Raw genomic sequence first — 22,294 nt, 5'->3', positions numbered from 1 at the left:
CCCAGCATATAAAGGATGGGGTCTCCCTGGCAACGGCTCAGAGTAACAGCCAAAATGAAGCAGCAAAGTGTACTCCATGGGCTCCTTGTGCTGGAAAGGTTGGGAACCGCTAGGCTAGAATGCTAGGTGGCTTTAGCAGTGGCAGAAAGAGAGTAACTCCCTGCTCACTCCTCCCACTGTCTACACCTTCTTGGAAAGCCAGCACCAGGAGATGAGTCAGAATTTGAAGAGCATTCACAACTTCCTCTGGCATCTGTAGGTGAAGATCTTAGCTGGACTCAGAGAGACCATAACACAGATAAAAACTGATCCTGAGAAGGTAGATGAAGCTGACCTTAGGCCTCCAGGCCAATAGAAGAGACAGAGCCTGTGCTTCATCTTATTGAGTTCTATTTTTATTTCCATAAACTCACATGTTTTTATTTTAGACCTGTTTGTCAAGCTTCAAGGCCCAAACAGCTTGTGACAAAAGCTCATGCTGTTCCACATGCTGCCATTGGGAGTTTTGGACGTGGAACATATTCCTTTTTAATCTTTTGTTAGAAATTTAAATTGAGGACTGCCCCCACAAGCCTTGTGTTTCTTCTCTTTTCAATAGCAAGTTACTGACATCGGATTTTAATCACAATACTGAGGTAACGGAATGTCTTATTTAGGTTAAAGATATATAAATTCTGAATTTAATCAAATGTTATACATCTTAAATAATTCAGATGATTCTTAGATGGAAACTGCTGTGCTGAGAGTTTTCTTTTGGTGATGACAGCTTAGTTGGAGGCTCGGAGCTTATAGTTTGATCTTGGACACTGTTGTCAGGCACATTTCCCCCTCTAAATCACGTGAAAAGAGAAACTCAAACCTACTTGGTTATTTAAAAAACTATTTAGGGGTGTTGGATCCTTATTAAGAAGTCATCTATTAATAGTTAAATTCTGAGAGCAATGGCAGCCTCAGGCAACAACGTGAATGAATGAATCTCACAAACATGATATTGAGTGAAAGAAATGAAAGAATATATATAGTGTAATGATTCCATTTATATTAAGTCAAAAATCGGCAAAATTAATCTATGTTGCTAGAAGTTGGTTAATGTTTTCCTTTGGGGTGGAGAAGTGGGGCAGTGATGGAGAGGACATGTGGGGGCATCTTCTGGGGTGCTTGTAATGTTACAAGTCTTGACCTGGATGTGGTTCATAGCTGTGTTCACTTAGTGATAATGTCTTGAGCCATAAAAGAATAATTTGTGCACTTTTCTATTTGAGGTGTAATACACATTTAAATTCTATCCATTTATTTAAATATTAATTAATTACGACACAGATTAACTTTGAAAACATTACACTAAGTAAAGCCAGTCACAGAAAGTCACATATTGTGTGATTCCACTTAAATGAAATGTCCAAAATAGGCAAATCTTTAGAGACAGAAGGTATATTAGTGAGTGTTTATGACTGGGTTCAGGGGTTGTGGGTGAGGAGCAGAGAAATGGGGAGTCACTGTTAATGGGTATGGCATTTCTTTCGGGGATAATGAAATGTTCTAATATTCCTTATGGTGATGGTTGCAGAACTTTACAATTATAGTGGTTTTTTCCCAGTTTTATTGAAATATAAATAACATATGATGTTGTATATACTTTAAATAAGTGAATTATATGGCATGTGTTTATCTCACTAAAGGGTTTTTTTGTTTTGTTTTGTTTTTTTTTTACTTTCAGGATAAAAATGAAAGCAGTTTACTCAGGGGCAAACTGCTTCACTGTTAATAGTGGACTAGAACATGATTTCTTTGATTCTATCTTACTCCTTCTAACCCAAAAGCTATTCTTCCTATCAAATATTCTTAATTTTGTGACTGCACAAAGCCCAGGTCCTAACTGCTGAGTCTTGCTTCACCAAATAAAGCTGAGATGTCTGGTACAAATAAATAAATTGAATGGATGGATGAATGAAAGGATGTTAATATTCTTTCTAAATTAGTCAAGGGGATGTTCTAACATATTAGGACTATAAGACTGAGAAGGATAGACCCGGTGGCCTTTTTAGTGGTGGTGTATCATAGAAGTTAAGGGCTAAGAATCCAGCATCCTAAAGACTTAGATTTAAAACCTGGTCCCCCTGCTCCTAGGCTCTCTCCTTGAGCAAACTGCTCAATCTCTTGAATGCATTTTTCTGGTCCTCACATCAGGCTGGAAATGCAGGTGTTGGTAGTTTCATTTTTTACAAATGAGGAAACTAAAGCTCAGTAAATTAACTAGTCAGGTTCACATTTCTGTAAATGGTAAAACTGCTGTTCAGACATTTGTCTGCCTACCTAGAGAGCTATTTAATCTTTTAAAGTTTCCATTTTTTCATATGTAAAAAGGGGCTATCTAGCAAGATTTTTGTGTGGAATAATACATGTAGAATTTCAGCAGAGGACTAGAAATGAACCCCTCTCCCACATACAAAAAAAATCAATCACCTAAAATGTGAGATCACGTTATTTGAAGGCAAATGAAATGACCATGATGAGTCTGGTGTAGAAGGCAAGAGCCAGTCACCATTAGCATTATATCTGAATTTGCATAATCAAGGCCCATAATCAAGGAGTGTTGCTACATTTTCATTAGTGTAGTGAATAGATGTTTGCTGATATTCTGTATCATCTGCTTGTACTGATTTTATCATCAGAAGAAAACAACAAATGCTACCACTTGAAAAGTAAAAATTAGTAATCCATTTAACTTCTTTTGCGGGGAGGGGACGGTAATTAGGTTTTATTTATTTATTTATTTATTTATTTATTTTTAATGGAGGTACCGGGGATTGAATCCGGGACCTCGTGCATGCTAAGCACACATTCTACTACTGGGCTATACCCTCCCCTGCATTTAATTTCATAAAGAGGAAAAGTAAAAGGACACAGAAATGTTTGAGTTCAATTTGCTGAGACCATTTAAATAAACCTACAGAAAAATTGCAGAATGCTAGGCACTGGGGCCACAAATGTAAGACATGTAATTTATGAACTAATGTACTGTTCAGCAGGTTGAGGTCCCTCAATGACTACTGAAGCTGATTCAGGAAAGACATATTCCCCTGAGGCCTCCTACCCATCCTAACTTCTCAAACTTCCAACAACTATGGCAGCTTTATTTTGAGCTATTTTATATGTTGGGTTTCCATATAAGATTAAATTTGAATAAAGCATTCTATATCTTTATAAAGGTTTGTAAACCACTGTCTAATAAAAGAACAAAGTGAAAAACTGAGAGGCAGCCTCATATTATAATGCTGTACTGGGGGGGGGTCATGATCCAAGTTTATTCTTGTCATTATACATATACAGCCATGTGAAAGGCACAATTCTAGTTCTCACCTCTCAAAAATGACGGCATTTTTTTCTAGATGAATTTTAATATCATTCCTCTAATAAATATTTGTTGAGTGTAATATGCACAATTCATATATCCACAGTAAACTAATAGCAAAGAAAGAGAGTGAAGAGCACCTTGAAGGTTATCAGCAGTCTTCATAGATGTAACAGCTGGGTCTTGGAGCATGAGAAGTTTCCCAATTGATTAAAAAGAAAAAAGGTAGGGGCATTATAGAGAGAACTGCATGTTTAAGAGTATGGAATTAATAAGTAGCTACCACTACTGAATGGACGCTTACTCTGTGCACAGAATTTTATCCTCACAACAACACATAGAAGTAGAAATTATCATCCCCACGCATATATAGACAAGAGTATGCCCAGGTCACAGAATTCCCGAGTAGTAAGGCCATATTTGGAACTAGGGTTGTCTGATTTGAAAGCAGAGACTTTGGGTTCAAATAGGTACTTATACTTTATGTCGTGGGCACGCAACATTATGATGGTGACACAGGTTGGTAGAAGAGTTACCAGAGACCAAGAAGAGTTTAGGAAAGTTTGATAGTTACACTTCTATAGGCAACAGCAGGCCACACAGGCAAGAGGAGCCTGCGTGAGAACCGGGGGTGGCTGTTCAGGGTCTTTTATTGGGGGTAGGGGCTGCAATGATCATCTCGTGCACAGGCACCCGATTGTAAGATCTGTCGGGGACTTCTCTGAACACTAGATTTTACAATTTTGGTAAAGGCAGGATGTGAGGCCTGTCCACTTAGGGTATTGTGAGCAGGGCTATCTCTTCGGGCGGGCCCTGAGTTTTTTCAGGGTAAACACACATCAAGAGATGGGTTTTTTAATCCTACAGAAATGCAGTGGCCCTGCAATGGGGAGTAGGGGTTAAGGTATCAATGTCTCCAGGCACAGAGACCCCAGAAGTGAGGGGCTTATGACTCAGAGAGTGCCAGCCAGCTTCACAGTTCAGAGGTGTGATGCAACATGGTGCTGCCAGAAGGGAAGTGGTGAGAAATGTTGCTCACTTGACTAAGGGCAAACTGGGCAAAGATGGGTTGGGCTGGATTTGGAGGTACCACTATAAATTCATGAGTTCATGTCTGTGTACCCATCCCATCTCTGTCCATTGAACAGGCCTATTAGCAATAACACACCAAGCCACGTTCAATGGTGGGGTTAGCACGGGTGTCTCGGTTTGCTCCCGCCCTCCCAGCAGGCTTCTCTGAACACATTCTACTGTCATCTCGTGACAGACCCGGTTCCTTCACCTGCCTGCGCCTTCTGCAGCCAAGAAAACAGCACCCTCAACTCCTGCCACGCCTTAGGGAGGGAGAAAGCCGCGCCCACCAGCTAGGCTGCCATCAACGCCCGGGAAAGAGCCGGTAACCAGAGCCGACAGGAAGAACTTGGGTGGGCGGCGACCGCGAAGGCGGAACTGGAGCGTGAGCCTGCTCCGGCTCCGCGGGCGGGGCCTCGAGCTCCTTTGTTTCTTATTGGAGCTCACCGCCGCCAGTCTCCGCCTGCTCCCTCATGTCTCCACCTCTTCCGCTCAGCACTCAATTAGACGGCGGGCGGGGCCGGGCGGCCACTTCCGGTTGGGGGAAGAAAGTTGGGCTGAGGGAGGGGCCGGGAAGAGGGAGGAGGAGGAAGAGGAACGGGCCGGACGGCAGCAGCTCTAGGTTGTTCGGCGGCGGCGGCGGCGGCTCCGGCGGCTCCGGCTCTCTTCCTGGCGGACGATGGACAGCCAGGGCAGGAAGGTGGTGGTGTGCGACAACGGGACCGGGGTAAGCGCTCGGCGGGGAGGCTGCGGCGGCTACAGTTCCGGGCGGGGATGTGTGCGGGGCACGCGGGCCCTAGGCGCCCAGGGCTGCACCCGTGGGCCCTCGGTCGCCGGGGCCAAGGGGCGCGGGTCAGCGCTTCCCGCCTCCGCGGGTGTAGGGAACGAGTAGGCCGGGCCTGGCCTTGGTTTCCCCGAACCCGCCACCCCACAGCTCGGGATCAGGCCGGCGGGCAAGGCCGGAGCTGGATGTGGTTCCCACCTGCTGCGGGCCGGGGCTGGCTCCCCGCTGGAGCCGCGGCTATTCGACTTAAGGACCAGAGGGCTGAAAGGCTGGGTTTGTGTGTTCCAGAAGGGATCCTTTCCCCAGGGTCGCCGGTGTGTAAAAAGGAGAAAGACCCAGAGGCCTTCCTCTTCCTGTATAGTGAAGATTCGGAACGGCAGGCAGGAAACGGGTTTAAAGAAAAAAGGGAAGTGCTGTCATGCAATGAACCTCAGTCCTTTCGCAGTGTCTGAGGTTTTTTTTTTCCCCCTTGGTTTTTGTTTTTTTGAGGGAAGGGGAGGCCACATCGGCAACGCATCATTTACTTTTAGTTATGGATGCTGGAAGTTTGGCCCAGGCGCAGCCCTGCAGAGACCAGCATGTTCCAGTGGATGATCTTGGGAGATACAGCACCCCTCAAGGCCCAAGTGTTTATTCCATTAACCTTAGGGGAAGTTTATCAATTGGGTACCCCTCCTTTTCCCCCTTACTTGCATAGTACAGACAATGTGAGTATTTAAGATTCTAAAATGCAAATTGTAAAAATCTGAGTAAAACACTGATTTAGAAGTTATTTGAAAGTTGTTTCTTTCAATCGCCCTCTCCCCATTTAAAAAAGAGTGTTTTTCACCAGCAAAGTCAGCAAGTTAGGAGACAGAAATGTTATTTATTTTGGATGAGTTCTGTGGTGATGACTCCCCGCTACATTACAACAATGTAATCATTTTGGAGTTGCAATATTTTGTGAATTTTATCCTCTTCCTTCCATAAATGTAACGTATGAATTAGAAAAGATTTAATTTGAACTTTAAAGCACTTTGGAAACTGGATTGTGAGGGGGAAAGAGCTGATATTCACTGTCTTGATTGAATTTGTTACAGACTTTTACAAGCAATAGTTACACTAGCTTTATCTGAACTAAGTTAAAAAACAGATGAGAGTAAGAAGGGGTTTATCATATAATGGGACATCCATACACAATGGAATAGTCCTTAGAGAAAAGGAGGCAGATCTACCACTATGGAAACATGTTTAAGATTTACTAAGTTTTAAAAAGGTTTTACAGAAATTCCATTTACGTGGCTGTTCTTTATTCAAGATATTTTAAAATATCTTTATTAAAGGTAAATTTGTGTGTCCACAAGTTTGTGTATGTACGTGAAGGTTTTGGAGGGATTCATAAGAAATATATGTTCATCATGGTTGCTGTGAGACTAGGGATAAGTGACCTAAGGTGGGAAGGACTTCATGACTCTTCTGACTTATTGGGAGAATGTTCTTAGTTTAACAATACATGTTTTGTTAAAAAACAGTCCTGAAATTAGCTATAAACATGTATTACTTTTACAGTTAAACTCAGTTAAATGTGGTTTTTGAAATTATTAGCCTGTTTCCACTGTACTCTCAGAATGACCTCTAGATGGATGTAAAGCTTTAAAATTTGAATTGAAAATAGTTTATTCTGAACACTGGAATTTGACACAACACTGTAAAATGATTATGAATCAATAAAAATGTAAAAAAAAAAAAAGAAAATAGTTTATTCTGTGAATGTCAGCTTTTCTGTGTAGAAATTGGAGTCAGTTATATTTTAATGGGTTCCTCCACTCTGAAGGATAGTGAACCCTGTTTTTGTAGTGTATTTGAGTTTTTTCTTAGTGTTCAGTTAGAGCAGGAATGTTAACCCGAAGCTCATTTTTACGTTACTGTTTTATTAGTTTATTAGAAAACTGATTGTGTATTATTGCTTAGTCTTCCATCTAATCCATAATTTAAGGATCTTGTTCCTTAAGACAAGAGATCAGTTATTATGACAAATGGGAAAAGCATAGTTAATTCAAATAAAAACATATTTGGTGTTTGTTTCTAGTTAGTTTAAAATCTTATCCAGGTTTTCTATAGACATAGTTGACTTCAAGGAAATAGCTCTTGTATAGTATGTAGTCAGGAATGCTATGATAGTTCTGAAAATTTGGAGGATTAGTAACCACTTAGATTTTGTATTTTTTGCCACGTATACTTCATAGTCATCTTGATTTTATTTAGGTACCCAAAGGTCTTATAATTCCTCTGTGATTAAATAAAAGAAGATACTAAAATTTGATTTCTAAAAACTTGTTGGAATAGTTACTGCTCTGAAGCAACTTGCTTCTTACATATTTCAGGTTTTAAAATTATAGGCTACTTGAGAACTTGGTAATTTTTTAAACCCCTCTGGCAGGCCTTAAGTTGAATGCTCTGAGTAGGAGAGTTCTTGTGATCACATGCTGGTCCTGCTCCTCTTCCTCACCAGCTCCCAACCAGACCAGTGTCTCATTAGGGCCTCCTAGAGGACAAAAATTCAATGGATTCCAATGTCCTATGTGCTTCATCCTCACAACCTTTCAAACCCAAAATGTAGCCGCTGAAAGTGGCCAGATAGGTGAGCATGTGAAGATCTGCTTAGGTTCAGGTGCCTTTCAGGAGTTGGGCCCAGGCCCCTGGTGGTGTGTATTCTTTTACCAAACTTGGGTGGTTTCATCAGCATTGAGTTAGTTCACCAACAGTAAAGACATCTGGAGTGCTGAATGCAACTGGTATAATTTTTAGGATCTAGTGATACAAAGTAGCTTATAATGTTAGGATAATTATTCTTGTACAATTCACATTTGTAGTTGATTATGGGGTGCTTTATCAGGCTTATACAAACTTAAATGTAGAATTTAGGAGTGTTTGAAGTAGAAACAAGTCAGAATCAAATTTGGTTTCACCTTGCAAAATGCTTTGGAATATATAGAATAAATACTTTGGTAGTCTAAGATCAGAATAATCACTGTGCAGTTAAATTAATATCTTACATTAATAAAGGAGAAATACAAATTGAATTAGCCCAAATGAGGCTTTATAAATCCCAGTTTAGTTTTTGAGGGAAGAAAGTTACTTTTAGAGCAAATGTAGATTGACTTTGTCTTCATTTTTTGCTTAAAAGAATATTATACTGTTCATGTTCTTACCATTTGATGACTCAGTGGGAAGTAAGGCAGCCAGCGTAAACCACAGTGCTGTGAAGAGGAAACTATATATGGTAAAATCTGTTTCTTAAACACAGCCTTATCACACACAACGAGAGAACTAAGTGACCAAGTCTTAAAATGACTCGAGTGGGGGAGGGATTTCAAGAATTAAAATGATGCCAAAAGAGTAGTTTAGAATATTTTCTTTGTATTTTATTACATCATGGTTTAGATCTTTTAAAAAATTACTGACTTTTTGCAAGAAAGGAAATGCCAGATTGTCTGTTAGTTGTGTATTATTGAGAAATAGATACTTGTAATTAAATTCTTGTCATTACAGCTATTAATGCTTTTACATTTAAAATAATGTGAAATAGTGCAGCTACTGCCATTTGACCAAACATCTAGTACCCTGTAGGAATGCCAGCACTGAACTACTATGGCAGCATCTACTTCCAATGAACTACTGCATAAGCAGAATAAATAATTTCATTAATAAGTGATTGATATATTTAATTTGAACTAAAGGCCAAATTTCCATTTTTTGTAAAGCACAGGAATAGTAATTTCCAATTATTTTTATAGTTTCAGGAGTTCTCAATTTTTGTCTTCTTACCTTAGGCCCTTGGCAAGTATCTTGTCCCTTAAAATATACTCAAATAAGAATTTTAAGATACAAACTACCCATCTGAACAGTTATAGTCAGTAAATATTGAGTGTTGTGATAATAGCTTTGCCGTGTTGCTTGTTTCCCAATGTGGCTCAGAATGAGGGAGGAGGAATGTCAGCCTTCCCTGCCTCCTCCCTGCACCAGGACTTGACTTGTGCCCCATGCCATATTGCTCCTCCCACCTACAACTTCTGTTATGACTTCTCACTTAAATCATTTGTTTATGTTTAGTATGCTGAAAATGCCCTTACAAAGCGATAGATTCTTTTTTCATTCATTGATTGTATCATTTTCTTTAAGAACATTTATACCCACATGAGCATTTTCAGCCTGGTAAATGGACACTTTTGACCCACCCAGTGTCCTTATCTGTTTGTTACTTTAAAATAAACTTGAGATTTAATGTCTATATAGTATTTGCTTTCTATTTTTGGAATATATGTGTATATTGTGACTAATGTGATATTAGGCTGGTGATCGTGACAAATTTTAAGTTTTATAGAAATTTGGGTATGGTTGGGATAATGAGGTTCTTTGCCCATGTATATGATTTCAGTTCCTATCAAGTGAGCTAGCTTTTGACTTAAGGACAAAAGAGTTTGATTTTTGAAAAGAAGGATATGAGAGGTTTGTTTTTTTGTTTTGTTTTGTTTTGTTTAATTTGAATGGACTGGAAAATAGTAGGTATTCTTTTCCTCCATGGCAGTTGTCTCTCCAGCTCTGTCTGGGTCACACTGGTAAATTATTTGGGAAGACTTTGTGGAAAAATGGACTAGCACTTCTGATTTCTGTTAAACACTTTTTTAGGATGGAAAGTATGTGATACTTCTTTACTGTCAACCACTGTTCAAGTGGAGAGCTAGGTAAGAGCAAGCAGGTTGTCTGTTGCACATGCCATCATATCACACTAACTTCTGTCTTGAAAGATAATACAGTAAGAATTGCATCATAGTTTCAGAAACAGGTAGGTATACCTGAAAAACACCCTGGCCTTGGTGGCTCAGTGGTAAACTGACCAGGACTAGGTTTTGTGGATTTGGAAGGCAACATCTGAAGAGTATGTTCATTATAGGTTCATTATACAGGTTCTAAGATGTAAACATGAGCTGAGAGGATAGGTGGTATTGGAAATACGAAATTTTAAAATTTTAGACAGGTGTTTTTCACACTGGTAGCTTTAGTCTGCTGAAGACATGACTTTAATATATTTTTAAAAGCTCTATTTATAAAAGACTTGAAATTATGCATGGCAAAATGTTCTAGGCTATTTATAATTTAAATGTGGTTGGTTCTTCAACATTTCCAACAAGGTTGTCTTTGAAATATAAAAATTTTGCATATTGAAGGGTTAGTCAGAAGTCAGTTTAAGGTTGTTGCTAACTTCTACCGCTATCAAAATAGTTCCTTGTACATAATAGCTTTCTGTCAAGGGGTGGGTTTCTGTCCATTTTTGTGTTATTACTGTCATCCGTCTCATTCAGATACTGTTTTTTCTCCTTAATTCTTGTAAGAGATCAGTATGATGGGTATCTTTTCCAGGTCAGCATGAGTAAGTGAGGAAATCTCTAAAGTAGGCAGAGTAAGAGATGACAAAGTTAATGGAGAAGATAAAAATAATCAGATTTTACAATCCCAGAATGAGGTAAAAGGTCACTTTATTTCCTCCTCTCTCAACATGTGATATTTAAAATGATTTGGTTTTCAAATTTTTAAAAGATTATTCAGCGAAATCTCAGGCAGTCTATGGTGCCTGAAGCCATGGAACAATAGACTTTGCCAATATTACACATAGTCTCTATATTAAAATAATCATTGTATCGTACTCTCAGATCAACAGCAAAACTGTTTATATTTATTGATCAGTTATTTAATATGCACTTACTATGCATCAGACACTATTCTAGGTGCTTGAGATTCATCAATAGATACAAAAATCCTTGCAAGACGTAGCTTACGTTGAAAAAAGTCTTGTTAAGGGAGAGGGTAGAGACTCCAGATTGCATTTCCTTATATAGCTTCTTCCTCCCACCCTGAACTTTTTAATTGCCTTTTCCTTGTAATGGTTGCTCTTAAAAATACGACTAAACAGACTGTATTATTGGTATAAGAATGAAAAACCCTTGGTTCTATTTTTATTTTTACTGTAGTTGTTATATCTCCTAGAATATCAGTTTCTTGCCCATAAAATGGAAGTAGTATCAGAATCACTGGTTTGTCCTTATTGGAGAAGTACACTACTGAATATGAAATTATGTTACCTGGTATTACTAAATATATGCGTCTAAATGTAAAAATGTAAATAGCCCAAAAAGCCTAATAAATGTTTATTTTAACATGATGCTAGTCCCAATGCCATTTGATCTTCCCATTTTGGAAAATGAGGTTGTTTAAGTGAATTGCTAGAAATGAATGAAAGCCTGCTTTGGAGTTAAAGCTTTAGTTCTGTTCATTTTCTAACATTTCTCTTTTAAAAATACTAGAATTTGTTGAGTGAATTTGTTCCTTCCCCACCGTGTGTCAAGGCGGCAGGCTCGGCATGAATTCACCTTGGCTCGCTACTCTCTTGAGGCTTTCCCTGTGATGGGGAGACCTAAGATACTAAAGAAGCAGCTAACCGATAGAGTGACAGGAGCTCTGGTCATAGTGCTATAAAGGAAGTAAATGAAGGATATGATAGATGGGGTGACTACTTTGGGTAATTTGAAAGCACCAAAAGTTTAAAATATTGTATAAATGCAAAGCGGTGTTTTTTGGATACTGTTTTTAAATAAATATAGTACACACCTTGACACTAACCCACTTTTACTTTTCTTTTTCCAGTTTGTGAAGTGTGGCTATGCAGGCTCTAACTTTCCAGAACACATCTTCCCAGCTTTGGTTGGAAGACCTATTATCAGATCAACCACCAAAGTGGGAAACATTGAAATCAAGGTAATAATTTATTTATTGATAAATGAGGATCAAAACCTGTGAGATGTTCTTTGAATTAAGTAGTTTTAAAATGTGATGCCTTGAAAAGCAAAGGAGGAGGGCAGAACTTCTTATGCTCTTAATTTTTATCAACACTGAAGAAAGGCACAAAAACTGAAGTTAATTTCATCTGACTTTAAGTATGGCTTGATGCCATTTCTCTCTGAATGGAGTAAAATATGTAGTAAGATTTTTATGTTGATGTGAATACTATGTTAGTGACTTAAAGTCCTATTATGTAGTATAATTTTTAAAAGAAATCAGCCTGGTATTTTTATGTCTTTCAGTTCCACATATTTGTCATTCTATGTTGATGTCTCTTTGGGACCTAAGACTTTCCCTTTCCATATTCTCATAGCCAGATCCCCCTACATTTTTATAAAGCTAGTCAGGAAGACACAGGATGTAAATCTTACTGGTTCCTTTTTTCACCAATATAACTGATTTCCATAGTGTGCGGAGGAAGCTGTGCAAGTCTTTATTTGGCCTTGTATTACTTCTCTTCCCACCAGGAGTTGGGGGAACGTTGTTATTGCCTATGCACTGTACTCAGTGTGAGAGATCGGACAGTAAGGATAATAGATTTTTCTCTTCTATTAGATCAATTGGAAATCAAGTGGGAGTTACAATATTTTAGACAAAAAAAAAAAAGCCAATCGAAAGAGCAGTGGTCACCAGTTGACTTAAATTCCTCAGGTGGCCTAGGGATCAGGTATACAAAAGGCAGTGGAATTTAGGGGCCCTTTAACAGAATTATTTGTGAACAAGTTAGCATTGTTGATCCTATCTGGACGGTCTTTGGCAAGACTTGATTGAATTGTTAGATTATGAGTTAGGGTGTACCTCTTTGGGACATTTGTTTCAGGTATCTAGAAAGGTAATAGGGGGTAGAGATTTGCTACTTGGTAGCTCTCTGCTGTTAGGACTAGAGACTTGGGTTACACAATGAATAAAAACACAAACTGAAAGGTTCTGTGTTAATGTTTTAAAGACCTAAAAGAGTGAATGATTCTGGGCTCTGTTGTATTATAATCAGAAAGGACTTTCAGTATGAGAGTTTTTGTGTTTTGTTTTTATTTATTTATTTTTTTAGGGTTTTTTATTCAGGATCAGGCTTTTAAAGAAGAATGGCTTTTTAATACATTTTATGGATAATAACATTTTGAGGTATTAAGATGCATCACATACAGCCATTTTTATTGTCCAGCATAGTCGCAAATAATTACCTATCTTTTTCACTCCAACTTTCTTACTTTTTAAGGCCAAGTGATAGAAATGAAACCAGGTGATACTCTCAAAGACATTTTTGCTAAGGAATTCCCCAGTAACATTTGCTTGTACAGTTTGTCATTCTATGTTCAGTTGGCTTACTTCTGTTCAACCTGCTTAATCTTTTAAGTCTTTCAAGTTAATTTGTTCTTTGAGTAGAAAATGGTGAAAGAAAAGAGACCTGTGTCAAATTTAACTTGATTGCTAGAGCTTGGAAGATCAACTCTAAATACCCTTTACCTATTCAGCTAGGCCTTTTCTGCTATTTATTTTCCTTAATTAAGGTTTTTAAATTCAGTAATGAATTAAATTTTATTTTTGGAATTACTATGCCTAGTGGATTAACTTATACTTTTTGTGTTGTTTTGCTAGCTAAAATGTGGTAGACTAAAAACTGGAAATTTAAATTGTTTAATAAGTTAATTTTCATTCAGGCATAATAACTGTCCATGTTAAGCTGGCCCTAATTATTAACTCCGTAAACTGTAGTAGTACTGCATCTGATCTCGACCTAATTTGTCTCTATTGCTTGTATGTTTAAAAATTTCAGTGAGGATTTTATTAGGCCTTTTCTGACTCTTACTTCTACCTTCTCTCTCTTCACCTTTCTTGACCTGTTGAAGTAGAATAACAAAAAGATGGTAAGTGAGGTTACACACATGCTCTCTGTTTGTTTTCCACTTTTGCTTGGTGGGACAGTAGTTGTTGTTTTGTGTCCCTGTAGTATTGGGGAGGGGGGTAATTCCATATTTTAATTTTAATTTTAATTATTTTGTTTTTTAACCTTTTTCACTGCTTCAATTTGGTAGCAACTAATTAAGTCTTATACTTTCCTGATTGCATACAATGGACCAAACCAGAACTAATTACTAACATAGTTTTGAATTGTTTTTCTTGTGTTTTTGTAGATGAATGTTGCAATTAAAATGGAATGTGGTGTGAATTATATTAGAAAACAAGTGGCTTTATTTAGGATTTGTGTGATCCAAAAAATTGGGGCGAAGGTGTTATATTTGGATAAATCGTATTGACCAACATGAAATTAGAACATTGCCTGTCATAGCCTGTATATATACTTGCATCCAGTACAGTATCATATGTGTACTTAATAAGCTGAGTAAAATTTTAATGTGCAAATGAACTGTAGATAGTAAAGGGTTAGAAAAAGAGATTGACTCGTTTCCTGTATAATCCTTATCAATGAGTAGATTTTACATTATCTGACGATAAGTTAAGAAAAAGGTGAAAGTCTTCTAAGACTTTTCCATAAACAACAAATTTTCCCTCTAAATAAATACCATTTTGTGGCGCCTTTTTCTTTCGAACTAGAGGCTTACTTCATGCCAGACAGTTGACTCTTACTGTATTTTTCTGACAGTCTAAGTACTTCTATAGTAGATATTTCCAAGTTTCTTTTTAATATTATTTGTAAGCATCTTTGACAAAGATGAATATCAGGCATTTCTAGTGATATGTATTTTAACTAGTAGCAGTAACTTTGTGAAGTTTTCTTTTGGATAAACAAAAACACTTAAAAGTGGAAATTCCTATATTTATTCTAAATAAAAGATCCTGCATTTGGCTTAAAGTCCTAAGGAGATTAAGAAAAAAGTGTACTTGTAGAGAACAGTGTGGGCTTAATTTGATTTTTTTTATGAAATTTTGTTTCAGGAATTTAATTGTGGTTTTAAAGTATGTTTGCTCTATTTTCCAATTTGAGTTGACATTATTCAGAATGATTCTTGGCAAATCTCATCTACACTGCCTGCTTTTCATAAAGTGTAAATACCTTTAAAACAGCATCTCAGACAGTTACTGTAATTTTTCACTCTTCCAGGTAATAGGTGATGGTTTAGGCTTGAGGTCTGGTGATAAGGTGGGTGGTAAAAAAACTTAAGGCCTAATCTGGGCACTTATAATTTTCTTAGAGACGGTTACAAGTTACATAAAGCTCTTAGCATTTTAGGGTTTTGGAAGTTGAAATGTTCTAGGGAAAATTGTATGTTTTAGGAGTTTTTAAATTAAAATTTTAGATAGGGATAAATTTTTGAATTAGGTAGCTTGATCTACTCAAGAATATTTGCACTAATCTGATAAGTTAATACTTGTTTTCTTCCACTTTAAATATCCTCTTTGTTCAGAAGGATGGTAAGAACTCAATGCCAGATGTTTCTTTAAGTTAATTCTTTATAGTATGTATGTCTTAGAAGTAGAGGCTTTTATTTTGAATTGGCATTGGATCGGACATATGTAAGCCCCTATTGCATGGAATAAAAACTAAATATTCTGATGAAATCAGACCAGTGTAAATCAACAAATCATACTGAATTTGTTGAAATATAGTTGTGAATGTATATCGATGATATAAACCATCTAATTGTCCAATCTGTTATTACCTTGTACAGCACAAAGATATATTCTGGAAGAAATGAACAAAATTGTGTATTTAATTATATTCATGGCTAAAAGGGATATACTTGGAGGTATAGTATCCTCCCCCTAACATTTTATTAGGAAGTATTTAGAATGTACAGCAAAGCTGAAGGAATTTTACAGTGAAGCCTATACATCCATCACCTAGATTCTGACATTAATATTTGCTGTACTGATATGTCACTTATCTATTCATCTATCCATCCATCAGTCCATCAGTGTATCTTGTTTTTTGATGTATTTGAAATTATCAGTATACTTCTCCCTAAGTAATTCAACATATGCATGCCATTGACTAGAGTTCACAAATACAGATTTTTAGTTTTGCATTTTCCTATCAGATGATTCTAAATAGTTGATAATTAAGAAATTTGAGTATTAAGTTATGGTGAATTATAAAACTTTGTAAGAAATTAGTTCCAACAGAAAAATTTTAGTGAACATTTCTAGCATCTGCTTTAATTTTGTTTTTCCTTTTTGTTGTGGCTTTTAGTAGATTTTCCAGAAATCTGTGGGTTTTTTTTTTTTTTTTTTTTTTTTTTAAACAGGGTCCTCACCCTGGTTTACTTCTTAGGTTTTTTCTTTTAATTGTTATTTTTAAAAGTTTTGAACTCATATATATATATATTTAAACCTCTGTTTTAAAACATCTTAAGGTGTTGTAGCAAATTGTAGCTATTTCTGATACTAGGGGTTTTTTTTAATTGAATTTATCAGTATATGTAGAAGTCAGGATTATTTAATATTTTGACTAGTTGATTTCTAAAATAAGTTTAAATTCTGGGACATCATTAGCCTTATGTATATAAATTTGACTTTTCAAATATGGGCCATCTTAAGTATGCTCTCATTGAAGACAAAACTTGTGAGTATTCTGCTTCATGTGTGACAGCATAGTTTTCCAGTATTATACTTTAAGATTGAAAATGTTGCTCATGAGATAATTTTAAAGAAGAATGACTTCTCTATGTCTTAATTTTTTGTATCTCTACAACTTCTCATTCATCTTGGTGAGGCATATATAGAAACTTCATTTCAGTTCTGATTTAGGCATATGTAGATAGAAGTTTGTGAAATTTACAATTTATGTGGTGCAAATATCCATTATTATAGTATAATAAAAATCATTTTATTTTTTGCTTCTCATTATGCTTTATAGTACTTACATTTATCATTTTGATAAATAATAGTACAAAGAAGTGTGCTGCATGCATTGAGCATCTTTCTACAAGTTTTTTTTCCCTGATGTGCTATTTCACATATCACAGGCCTTATTTTTTGAACATTTGAGCAAAAGAAACAGATGAAACCTCATACAAAACCCTTCAAAATATGAAAATATGGGGTTTATTTGTGCTAATGCCCCTTCTTTTGGAAACATATGTATTAAAGGTAAGGTCAATTTATTGATTTAAACCACGTTGTACATAAAAATTTATTATTCACGATTAAGCTTTACAAGGCATTGTTCATGAAAAAAAATTATCTTTTTAACTTGTGGAATGAAGAGCTTTTATCTGAAAGTGCCAGAAAGATTAAAATTAATTATTCCCAAGTTTTCCGAAGTATCATGGGAGGATAATTTTCTGAAGGTATTTTATGCAAAATTTTGGTCTAAAGCTTTAATATTATAATTTTCTAGGATCTTATGGTTGGTGATGAAGCAAGTGAATTACGCTCAATGTTAGAAGTTAACTACCCTATGGAAAATGGCATAGTACGAAATTGGGATGACATGAAACACCTGTGGGACTATACATTTGGACCAGAGAAGCTTAACATAGATACCAGGAATTGTAAAATCTTACTCACAGAACCTCCTATGAACCCAACCAAAAACAGAGAGAAGATAGTAGAGGTAAGTGTTCAGATGGGATGTGCATATGTGTGTCTCTGTGATGTGATGTTAAAGCTGATGTTCTTCCTTTTATCTTACCATTGTTCTTAAGAATAAAGGGAATAAATGTTGTTATCTTCTCCCAGATCCTATTTATTGAACACCTAGCTATATGCTAGTTGTTATTTATGAATAGAATATGTCAGTAAACAAAACAAAATCCTGCTGCCATGGAGCTTACCCTCTAGCAGGGGAAAACTGACCCCCCCCTCCAAGAAGTGAGTTAATTGGTTTGTTAGAAGATAATAGATGCTAAAGGGGGGGAAAGAACGTAGATTAAGGGGGACAGAATTGCAGTTTTCATAGGGTGTGGTAGTACGTGTCCATGAGAAGGTGATGTTTAAACAAAGACAGAGTGGGGGAGTTAGCCAGAATATATGGGGACAGAACATTCCAGGCAAAGGGAGTAGCCAGTGCGAAGGTCTTAAAATGGGAAAAAGCCTGGCATATTACAGAGTCAGCACTGAAGCCAGTATGGGAGAGCAACAGGAGATGAGGTGGGAAAAGTAATGGGACCAGATCATCTAGGTCCTTGTACGCCCTCATAAGGAGTTAGACTTAAACTCTGAGTGACACAGGAAAGGGACATGCTGATACAGGGTTTCTGTGACTGCTGTGTTGAGTGTAGAACATAAGGAGGCAAGGGTGGAAGGGAGACCAGTTTGGAAACTTTTTTAGTTATCTAGGCAGATAATGTTGGATTAGGGGTGAAAACAGAGAAGGCAGTGAGAAGTGGCCGCGTTGTGGCTCTGTTTGGAAAGTAAGGCCAGAAAATATTGATTCCTTAGATGTGGATAATAGAGAGATAGCTACAAAGGTTTTATCTTGAGCAACTGGAGATGGTGGAACGGGATTTGGGAGGGAAATGGATCAGGAGTTCAGTTTTGGACATGGTAGACCTTTTTTGACATCCAAGCAAAGATGCCAAGTAGAAGGGGTGTGTGTGTGTGTGTGTGTGTGTGTAAGATCAAGTGCAGGAGAAAATTCTGAGGCTGGAGCTATGAACTTGGGAGTCATGAGGATGTGGATAATATGGGTCACCAGAGAGTAGACAGTGGTGAGAAGGCTAACCCAGGGATAGGACGGCTAGGGAAAGAGGTAATGAGGTAGGCAGTTACAGAGAGGAAGAAGTCTATGTTCTTAATAGTTGAGATAGATAACTTTTTAAGGTTGTCTTTGATTTTGTGCTATATGAGGTGGAAACTTTCAACTGCTTTGTATTGTAGTAGCTTTCCAGGTACTACTTAATGTAAATGTTTTCTATTACTTTGTGACTGTGTTTAGATGTTGATGGAAATTTTGGAAGAGATTTTGAAGAGATTATTGTTAGACAATATTTTGAAAGTCTAGATTGAAGCTCAGTTTTTGTATTAAGTTTTAAAAGTTTGAGATCATGGTTTTAGTTACAGAAACCATATCATTTCTTATGATCCATATTCTATTACTTCTTTCCTCCTAACCACCCCTTAAACTAGGAAAGATGGGCTTTATTGTATTAGTTCATATTGTAATTACATTTTACATTTTCTAAGTGATTTATAATCACTAATACTTTGTGATGGATAAGTAGTCATTTGTAATTGCTGTTTATTTTTAGCAGTACATTACAAAATCAGAGTGCAGAGATATTTTTGCATTAAACCAAAAGGTTGCTACACAAGGAAACCACTTTAGGAGAGTAATGCAATACCAGAGTGAAAATCAAGTTTTTTTTCCAAATGAAAAGTTAGGGAGATGATATACCTGGGTGCCTCTTCCACTAACTAGCTATTTGACTAGGACACATTCTTTTTAATCTGCCAAAATGACAAGAATTGGTCTTACTACATGCTAAGGTCTCATCGTTGTTTAATACTTTGTTTTAGAACTCCAGATACTTTTTAACATTCTTACAAATAAAAACAAATTTTAGCAGACTTTCAAGTTGATAAATGCAAATACAGTTGACCTTCAGACAGTGGAGGGGTGATTAGGGGCACCAGTGTTCCACCCTCAGGTGAAAATTTGCCCACGTGAAAACTACAACTTTATAGTCAGCCCTCCATCTTCGAGGTTCTGCATCCCTGGATTCAGCCAACCTCGGATGGCACAGTGGTGTAGTATGTATTTGTTGAAAAAAATCTGATTAGGAGGACCTGCTCAGTTCAAACCTCTGTTATTCAGGGGTCAGCTGTATAGCATCACTCTTCCATTTTCATCCCTGTGGGGGAGAATAAAGGATGATGGACTAGAATACTAACGAGAATATCTAGTTGCTTAATTGATGAGTATGTGTTTCATTTAACATTTAAATTCTATATAGGGGGGAGGGTACAGCTCAGCAGTAGAGCATGTGCTTAGCATGCACAAGGTCCTGGGTTCAATTCCCAGAATCTCCATTTTAAAATAAATGTATAAATAAGATGAATTCTATATAACTCTCATTGTGGTCAGTTGTAAAATTTCTAAATATCTAGATATTCATAGTGGTAGTCAGCACTGCCAGTTAAGGAGTACTCAGTGTAGATGACAGAATCTGTATTCTGCAGGATCTAAATCCTAGAGGATGTTCCCAGTAAGCCTGCACTACAGAGAACGAGCATGATTGAGCATGACTGACCGGTGAGGGCGTGAGGGAACCCCTCTCTCCAGTGTACTTCAGCTGAGGGTGGAGCCGCAGCCTTGGCTTCAGTAGGGAGGGCAGGCCCAGCAGCTGAGCAGTTTCTATGTGTGCCAGCATTCAGGAATTACTGCCTTGTTTTCTGTTTGATTTTCCGCAGTACCCTTTTACTACTTTTTTTTTTTCAACTGCTGGAAGTAGAGCCACAATCTTTGCCCAGGTTGAGGGAGAGGGATGGGAGGGTCAGCAGTTAAACAATTTCTGTAGTTTGTCTTTGAATTAAAAGATATTTGCCTTAAGGGACATCAGTTGAGAAAGGCTTGTTCAAAAGCAGGAACTTTCTTATACTCTAATCAGCTATTAACTAAAATACTCAGAAATCTTTGCTTTTGTAGCACTTTTGAAATGCTTGGGGGCTCAGTGTGTGTTCAGAAATCTGTCCCCAAAATTGGAGCTCTGTGGCAGCAAGACTTTAATAAAGGCACAAAGAACTGAAGAGAGTGGAGGACTCTTTGGGGTCCTTTTATTTTGGCAACTAATCCACTCTGACCATGAAGAAAGCATATAACTATTTATTATGTAACTTCTAAATGCCAATTTTTTTTCCCTTTCCTTTTGCATTTTCAGGTAATGTTTGAAACTTACCAGTTTTCTGGCGTGTATGTAGCCATCCAGGCAGTTCTGACTTTGTATGCTCAAGGTAGGTAAAGCTTAACTTTTAGAATCATCCATTCAACATTTATTAAATGTGTTTTATGTGAGAGAAATTTGATTTTTCAATAAGTTGTAAATCCCAGAAGAGCATAGTATTTATATATTTTATTCAAATATTTTTACAATTTCTAAAATGTGTCAAATGAAAGATAAATATTTTTATTTTCTTTACTAAACAGTGAAGGACTTAAAAGATAAAAATTCTCATTTTTTTTTAAAAGTAGGAGATTCTCTCTTTTAGGCTATTTAAAGTGAAAACATTTTATAAAGTGGAGAATAAACATGGAATCTGCCCTCAGAATTGGCAGAGTTAAAAAAAAAATAGCCAGTAAGCTTGCTGTAAAATCATGCTTGCCAAATACATAGTAGATTAAATACAAAAGAAAAGGCAGACATTTGGGTGTGCCTTCCTAACTTTTGAGGTGGACTTAATGGAGGAGACCTACCATGTTTTCTTGGTACTGCTTGCCATTAGTGACTGCCTCCCTGTCTACTTGGAATAAAATATTAGCCACTTGGGGAGAACTCTCTATATCCTGATAGTCTTCTTGAGAACTTAAGGAACCGTCAAATATGTGCCACAGACTCTGTTAGGCATTTAAAATGTAAAGATGCCCTCAAGGGTTGAGGGAGGGTATAGCTCAGTGGTAGAGCACATGCTAAGCATGCATGGGATGCTGGGCTCAATCCCCAGTGTCTCCATTAAAAAAGAAAAAAATGCCCTCAAGAACTCAGAGTCTGGTTGGAAAAAGATGCAGATACTGATGCAGCACATCAAAAAGTTTCTGAAGGAGATGACAGCTGAGTTAAGTCTCAGGCCCGAGTACTTAAGCAGTGCGTATGACTGTGTGCTGCTGACCCCTGAACAGGTTTGAACTGCATGGGTCCACTTATACACGGATATTTTTCATCAGTGAATAATACTACGGTACTACGTGGTCCGTGGTTGGTTGAATCTGGGGAGGGGGAGGGCCAACTATAAGTTAAATGCAGATTAATCCCTGAGTTGTTCAAGGGTCAGTTGTCCTTAGAAAGCAAACTTTAATATTATGGTGATCCATCTGATTCTACAAATGGATGAGTAAAAATCATCTTGTCAGAATACATACTGGGTTTTTAAACTGTCTTTAGTACTACAGATAGATACTAGGAATGTACTTACTTGGAGGAATTAAATTTTTAAAGACGCTTCTATTCATCCACTAAGTGTGGCACGTGCCTCGCGTTCTGTTCAGTGAAAGGGTGCGGCAGTGATTAGTCGGTAAGCTTCATGTGGTCTCCTTGCCCTTAAGGCAATTATAGTCCACCTGTGAGTAATTAGTGCGTGTCTGCATCTAGACGATT

The 22,294-nt window shown here is 37.3% G+C and overlaps 1 protein-coding gene across 1 annotated transcript in view; it reads left to right on the top strand.

The window, feature by feature from the left end:
• The first annotated feature begins 4,954 nt into the window (after positions 1 to 4,954).
• Positions 4,955 to 22,294, top strand: part of ACTR2 (actin related protein 2) — a 33,321-nt gene continuing 15,981 nt past the window's right edge. Inside the window, exons 1-4 of the mRNA XM_006201517.4 lie at positions 4,955 to 5,150; positions 11,889 to 11,999; positions 17,383 to 17,598; positions 20,864 to 20,936. Coding sequence (XP_006201579.1) covers positions 5,103 to 5,150; positions 11,889 to 11,999; positions 17,383 to 17,598; positions 20,864 to 20,936 — 448 coding nt within the window. The 5' untranslated portion in view covers positions 4,955 to 5,102. The remainder of the gene's footprint in view (positions 5,151 to 11,888; positions 12,000 to 17,382; positions 17,599 to 20,863; positions 20,937 to 22,294) is intronic.

This window comes from Vicugna pacos, chromosome 15, assembly GCF_048564905.1.
Source record: "Vicugna pacos chromosome 15, VicPac4, whole genome shotgun sequence".
In the NCBI taxonomy this organism is placed as follows: Eukaryota; Metazoa; Chordata; class Mammalia; order Artiodactyla; family Camelidae; genus Vicugna; species Vicugna pacos.
Note: the sequence above shows the minus strand (reverse complement) of the source record. Positions and strands in the feature narration are given on the sequence as shown.